Genomic DNA, 7,458 nt, shown 5'->3' with positions numbered 1-7,458 from the left:
CACATCAAAATCAGTCTACAAGCCAAGGAAGCTGAGGACCTCAAATGATGACCCATCTTGGATTCAAGAACAACAACAAAATTACAATGTAATGAGGTGTTTTAACACTTGATTTCCAGCAGCAACCCAAACTATATTAGAAACAATAGATTAAGAACAATAATATTACAACAACAAAGGTTCACAGGTTGCACTAATAAGACAAGGAAACCAAAACTACAATAAGATACAAGATAGAACAATAAGATACAAGATAGATAGTTAGACAATTTGTAGATATATTATTAAAAACCCAAGAGCCTATTCTGCTCTTGGACCCTTAACACCATACACTATGAACACCTAACTCCTAAGTTGACACAAGAGGTACTTTACCTCCTCTAAGCACCAACGTCTTAAGCCAATAATGCAAACACAAGTGAATCTTCACTTGCCTAGCCCTAGTTTCGATTGGAGTTACTCTCAAGAATTAGAGAGAACTTTGGAGTGTAACAATATTACTAGTCTTAATAATAATGAACTAAGTGAATGAAAACCCTAAGTTGTTCTATTTATATTACATCACAAAATAAAAGGTGAAAAGACAAAAGTGCCCTTTAATGACCCAATGACATTAAACGCCTATGTAGTGCACATCATGGGTGGCCTTAGAGCTTCTTTTACACCTAGACGTGTGCACTTCTTCGGTTGCATTCAACATGCTAAAAAAATATCCATATACGAGGTCGTATTTGTATCATCCTCTCCATCTTGAGAGGAGTTTGACCTCAAACTCACGGCTTCATCAATCTCATGGATTTTTCATAAAATCATCTCCTCATTCTCGGCCTTGAAGCTTAGATGCTTAGTCATGGGCTCCTTGAGATCATCAAGTGCCTTTTGGTAAGTAATTTTCCCCGTATTCCCTTTAGGAAATACATGATCATGTACCTGTACATAAGAAAATATGGTACTAGGCAAAATGCTAGTACCTACGTTAATGAGAAGTAAAGGTTCCCCGAGGGTAAGTCCCAAAAGTGAGGACCTCTTGTTATTTGCTCCTTGGTTCCCCCCCTTTCCTCTACTCCCACCCTCGGTCTTTTCCTTTTTCTCCTACTTTCTCTTTTCCTCCAACTCTCTTATTTGTTTATTAACTTCGGCTACTTGCATCAGTGAGAGAAGATGGAGTATATACCGTCATCCATGGTGCTCCAAAGTGTAGCTATTGGTTCATCAATTATGCACGGTATATCTATCATATTGCCATGGTATTCCCAGCTATAGGTGGCACGCTTGCATAAGAATAACATCACACAATACCTCGTCAAAGTAGTTGCCTACCTTGAACTGTATCACCACTTGTCGGTTTACCTTAGCTCCCATACTCATTCAACCATTGAAGATTGTATGGGCTGGAATGGCGGGTAGTGGGAAGCGTTAATACATCAAGTAAGGTACTACTAGCAATATTGGCACAACTACCTCCATAAAAAATCATAGAGCACACCACTCCCTTAATAAGGCATTTGGTGTTAAAAAGGTTTTCCCTTTGATTCGGAGCAACCAAAGCCTTATTAATCATGGCCTTCCTCACTACAAAACATGGCACTTCAAGTTCACCATCGCAAGGCCAAGCATCTTCCTCCTTACCCTCCTTAGGCCCCTCAGGTTCTACCCTCTATCTATCTTAAGATTGTTCATCAATCTCCTTCGGTTCAACTCCAACCTCTTCCCCAAGAAAGTATAATTTACCCTCCCTTAGAATCATATTCTTCCTATTCGGACACTCACTAGCCTTGTGTCCCCAACCTTGACATTTAAAACATTGATAGTCCTTAAAATTAGGAAAGAAAAGTGGTTCACCTTCATTGGTTGGAGGGTGCCTTTGGTGAGCCTTGTTCTTGGATTAGGTAGCCTTGATCTCAGGTTTTTACATAGTGGATAAGTCATTCTTGTCCTTGTACCAACCCGAAGGTGATTTTCCTTTAAGCTTGTGCCCCGATTTCTCTCGTAACTCCCTTTCAACCTCTAAGGCGGCTTGGAAGATGGCATGAGGGTGTCAAACTTGTAAAGTGTCAACCGTAAGGCAATATCCCCATTCAATCCCACTTTGAACCGAATGAAGTAGTGACTCACTTGCCCCCTTCTATGGTCAAGTTTCTAGATAAGTTGTTGGAACTCATCGTAGTAATCCACGACACTCTTGTTCCCTTGCCTCAAGTTATACAATTTGGCAAAGAGTTTTTGATAGTATTTTTTGTATAGGTACCTTGTCTTATGAGGTATCGTAACTGAAACTAAGGAGGGGGCTGCCCCTTCAACTAAAACCTTGCCAAAATGCTTAACATATTCCCACCATGTAGTAGCATAACCCTCAAAGTGAGCAATTGCGTAGCAACTCTTCTTCTCTTCGGTAAGATTATTCACCTGGAAGACCCTCTCACATGTGGATTCCCATGCAAGAAACTCTTCGGGATCACTCTCTCTCTTGAAGATTGGAAGCCCCATTTAGATGGTATTTATCCCTACTTCATGGTTTGGGTGCCCTTATTTGTTCCAATGACCAACTCTTCCTTCCCGACCATGAACTTCCCTTGGATCGACATGCCTACCCCTTATATCTTCTTATCTCATGTAAGCATCATCATACGAACCATACCCCTCATATTGTTCCCTCCTCCCGTATCCCTCTATATGGACGGGTCTATTTGGGTTAAATGGAGCTTGTAGTGGCGGGATTGGATTTGGTGGATAGTGAGGTCTTTGGTTAACTGGAGTTTGGGTTGGAGGGCTTGGGTTTTAGGGTGGCATTTGGGTTCTAAGTCCTTCTTATAGGACTTGGTGTAGTGGAGGGTGGATTTGCCTCTCATGGTCTCGACTTTGGGAATAAAGTGTGGGCTGGTTTGTGACATTGGATTGTTGTCTCGGGGGATAGTATATTTGGTGCAAGGCCTCAGGGGTAATGGTCGGTGAAATGTTTTGAGTGGTAGAAAGTCGGCTTCTTTGGTTTTCCACACGTTATAGTCTCCCACCATAGTCGACATCTCACCCTTCACCGATGCCATGTCTGAGTTTAAATTTTCAATACCCGTATTAATTCTAGCAATGTAACGGGACATGGCCTCAAGACGAGCCAATATAGTATTAATGACATTATTGTCCATTATTTGAGCATTTGAAACCTCGGGTTCTATTGTGGTTGTACCAAAGAATAATCTTTTAAGTTACGGTCCAACAAAACACCAAACCAGTTCACAAAGTCACACACAATAATACAACACCAAACCTACAAAAAAAACATAAGGTGGTTCAAACAACCTCACTAGCCTCTCACACACGTTGTGGCCTCTTACTTAATGTCACAATTTTCTGTACGTCGGCTTGTAACTCGTAGTGAGTTGAAGAGTAAGTCTACTCCTTAGTCGGAGTGGATTCTTTATTTGATGACTCAAGGAAGTAATGAACGACGTGAACCAAAAAGTACTATAAGTTAAAATGACAAAAGAGCACAATAGAAATGTAGACGCAAACAATGGATTCAGAGGACTAATTGACAACCTAGTAGGAATTTACTTGCTTGTAATTAGTTCTAGGATCAACTAATGAAACCAATAATCAATAATTAGAAACTAGAAAATCTAAATTTGAGTTTAGTATTGATGATGAACAGTAACTATGATGATGTGACAACATGCTATTGGTCACAATCCCCCCCACAAAATTTTGTCATCAAATTAAAGTTTAGTCTTTACACAATCTTAGAATGGAGGACAATCAATGTTGGAGGCAAAAACAAGTCTTGCACTTTTTTTTTTTCAAATTCAACTCAAAATGGTAAGATTTGACTTGTACTAGTCCCACAAAACAAGGTCCTTGAAAGATGGAAAAGTTGTTGGAAAGCTGATGTCAAGTCTATATAAGTAATGTGATCAAGTCTTTCACCAACAACTTTACAACTTTATCTTGCAACCTTTTGGATCTATTTCACACTTTATATTGGTTAAGATACGAGAAGAGGTGAAGAACAATATAAACACAACAAAAAACTTTCAAGAACACTTCAACAACATGCCAAGAACGTCCACTCCAATCTTCACAACAGGGGATACAAACGGCCAACTTCAATGTTCACAACAACAATACCAATATTACAAGATCAACTTTAGATCTAGACACCCTTGTTTGTGTTAGTGAGAAAGAAACCAACACAAGAAACACACTAGAAAAACAGAAAGATTACTAGATATAAACACACAACAATAAGTTTCGGTCAAGATGTAACGCCCCAACTTAGGAAGGAGTCCCACATCAACAAAACACAGGAGGGTTACTGGGTATATAAGTAAGAAAGCCTTACTCACTGGTGACACATTTTAAAGCCATGTGGTCCTGAGCCCAGAGTGGACAATATCACTAGTAGGTTGGGGAGTTACAGAGGTATCTACGGCCCTGGCTTGGGTCATGACAGAATGGTATCAGAGCCATTTCTGTGTCAGCCTTGTCGATGTGGGCCAGAGTTTAAACTGAGTGTAGGCGAATCCCGGTAAGGTGGGGCAAACCTCAGTCCTGAGTATAGGCAAATCCTATTCGGTGGGGCAAACCTCAGCGAGGACGCTGAGTTCATAAGGGGGTGTATGTAACACCCCAACTTAGGAAAGATTCTTATATCAGCAAAACACAGGAGGGATACTGGGTATATAAGTAAGAAAGTCTTACTCCCTAGTGATGCATTTTAAAGCCGTGTGGGCCTGGGTCCAGAGCGAAAAATATCACTAGTGGATTGGGGAGTTACAGGGGTATCTCGATCCTTAGTGGTTCGAGATGCCCGTAGCGGCTAGGGCCCCATCTCGGGTCATGACACAAGCCAACAACAATACACTCTTCTCGGCCAAGAACTAACAAACTCAAGAACACTTTTTTTTTTAATTTTCTAACAAACAAGCCCAAGATTGATCTTGTAGGAACAAGATAAAGCCTTTCTCTGATACCAAATGATATAAGATTAGAAAAGGACACATAAAACACACATCAAAATCAGTCACAAGCCAAGAAAGTCGAGGACCTCAAATGATGACCCCTCTCGGATTCAAGAACAACAACAAGATTACACTGTAATGAGGTATTTTAACACTTGATTTCTAGCAGAAACCCAAACTATATTAGCAACATGAGATTAAGAACAACAATATTACAACAACAAAGGTGCACGGGTTACACTAATAAGACAAGGAAACAAAAATTACAACAAAATACAAGATAGATAGTTAGACAATTTGTAGGTATGTTCTTAAAAACTCAAGAGCCTATTCCACTCTTGGACTCTTAACACCACACACTATGAACACCTAACTCCTAAGTTGACACAAGAGGTACTTTACCTCCTCTAGACACCAATGTCTTAAGCCAACAATGCAAACACAAGTGAATCTTCACTTGCCTAACCCTAGTTTCTGTTGGAGTCACTCTCAAGACTTAGAGAGAACTTTGGAGTGTTACAATATTACAAGTCTTAACAATAATGAACTAAGTGAATGAAAACCCTAAGTTGTTCTATTTATATTACATCACAAAATAAAAGGTGAAAAGATAAAGTGCCCTTTAGTGACCCAATGACATTAGGCACCTATGTACTGCACATCATGGGCAGCCTTAGAGCTTCTTTTACACTTAGACGTGTGCACTTCTTTGCTTTCAATCAACATGCTCAAAAAATATCCATATACGAGGTCGTACTTGTATCAATTTAGGAGAGAAGTTTGCTCCATATTTTCACAAGAAGGATTCTAGACCATATATAGTGATTATGACTTCCATAACTCTTAAAGAAATTTGTGGTATTATTTTAGATTTAATTATTGAATGTTATATATTTTATGTGCTAACATTATGAGTGATCTTTATCGCAAATTTTGTTACGTCCATTGTTAATACGTGAAGTTAGCTTCTCTACCATATATGCTAGCAAAGTAGTTGTGAATCTTGATATAGATTACATAAGATCTTTGAACCAAAAGTTTTACACCATGTCCACGGGAGTACAAGTTATTGAAAACTCTAGTATTAATAGCATTCCAATAGAGGATGAGATGTTTGTGAATCGAATGAACATTAAAAATTTGTTGGAGTCTGATTGAAGTGCTGACATACAGGTTATCTTTTGCTTCTTACATTTTGATTTGCCATTTCAACACTTCAGCATGATAGATAATTGTAAATTTTCTTTTGAGGATTGTAGAAATAGATTGTTACTGTAAGGAGAAAAATTACAAACATAATAAACTATTTTAGATGGTACTACATTTGATGCAACGCATGCTCGAAGAAGATTACACCTGCAAATGGTGTTTATCCATGCCTCAAATATAACAAAGATTGTAATTTTCCATTGGTGAATTTAGGATCCTCGAAGGACTATGAATTTGCTTTGTATTATGAATTAATGTTAACTTATTTTTACAAACATAGGTTCAAGATTCACATACAAGTGAAAGACAATACTGGAAAAATTACTTTTGTCTTATTCAATGACGTGGATGAGAAACTCCTTGATACATCAGCTCACAAGTTGTTCAACAAGCTATCGTCGTTAGATAACAACGATGTTCCTGCCCACATTCTAAGCCTCTGTGGAAAAGATTTTATTTTTAAGCTTAAGTTAAATAGTTACAAATTGAAAAAGGGGCTTAAAAATTTCACTGTATCAAAGCTTTGGATTCCAGATGAAAATTTGGAATCATAGTACAAGCTAAAAGAAGAGAAAAAGGTATTACAATATAGTCTATTGAAATTTGTAATGCACAATTTTGTATACTTTGTAAATCATTTTTTTGATGTTGCTTTTATATGTGAAGTATTTGATAGAGGATGAAAGTGAGCCAAAAGATCGCATTCCTAAAGAACTGTCCACAGAAAAGGTATTCAGATTTACTGTTTTAGTTATGGGGCTTCTATTTCTTCTTAAGATCAATATGTTTAACACACATGTTCACAAATGTACTTTTACAAAATAAACAGGTATCTCTTGACGTATTATTGGATAAAGTAGAAGATCGTGAGGAAGAACTGCATGTCATTGATGGGGCTAACAGTAGGAAAAGAAGAAATCTAATCGTAGATGAAGATGACTTAATTGCTGAAGACACAAATAAATGCAAGAAATAGAGAGTTTGTTGTCTGTTCTGACCTTTTACTCTTTCTAAACTTAGAGAAAATAGTTTGATCCTTTTACCTTTTTATATTAATTTCACCAGTAGATGTGTTTTGACGAAGAATTTTCTTTTGCAAGTTTATTTAACTTTTGTTTGAAATATGAAATCCATAATTGTCTGGTTTATCCCAACACTAATTTTCTTCATCATTTAGCTATGTAATAGTTTGGTAGTTTGTATCTATGTTATCGTATTTCTTTTCATGGTTACTGCTATTATTGGTCTATTCTTTTCTGCATACAATATAGATTTGAGTATGAAAATAGATGAT

At 37.7% G+C, this 7,458-nt stretch overlaps 1 protein-coding gene across 1 annotated transcript; it reads left to right on the top strand.

The window, feature by feature from the left end:
• Positions 1-6,002: 6,002 nt before the first annotated feature.
• Positions 6,003-7,140, top strand: LOC124889705. The gene is made up of 4 exons (XM_047401689.1): positions 6,003-6,067; positions 6,445-6,676; positions 6,831-6,893; positions 6,994-7,140. The coding sequence occupies exons 1-4, from the start codon at positions 6,003-6,005 to the stop codon at positions 7,138-7,140; spliced, it is 507 nt and encodes a 168-aa protein (XP_047257645.1).
• Positions 7,141-7,458: the final 318 nt, after the last annotated feature.

The sequence above is a fragment of the Capsicum annuum genome, chromosome 12 (genome assembly GCF_002878395.1).
Source record: "Capsicum annuum cultivar UCD-10X-F1 chromosome 12, UCD10Xv1.1, whole genome shotgun sequence".
Lineage (NCBI taxonomy): Eukaryota > Viridiplantae > Streptophyta > Magnoliopsida > Solanales > Solanaceae > Capsicum > Capsicum annuum.
Note: the sequence above shows the minus strand (reverse complement) of the source record. Positions and strands in the feature narration are given on the sequence as shown.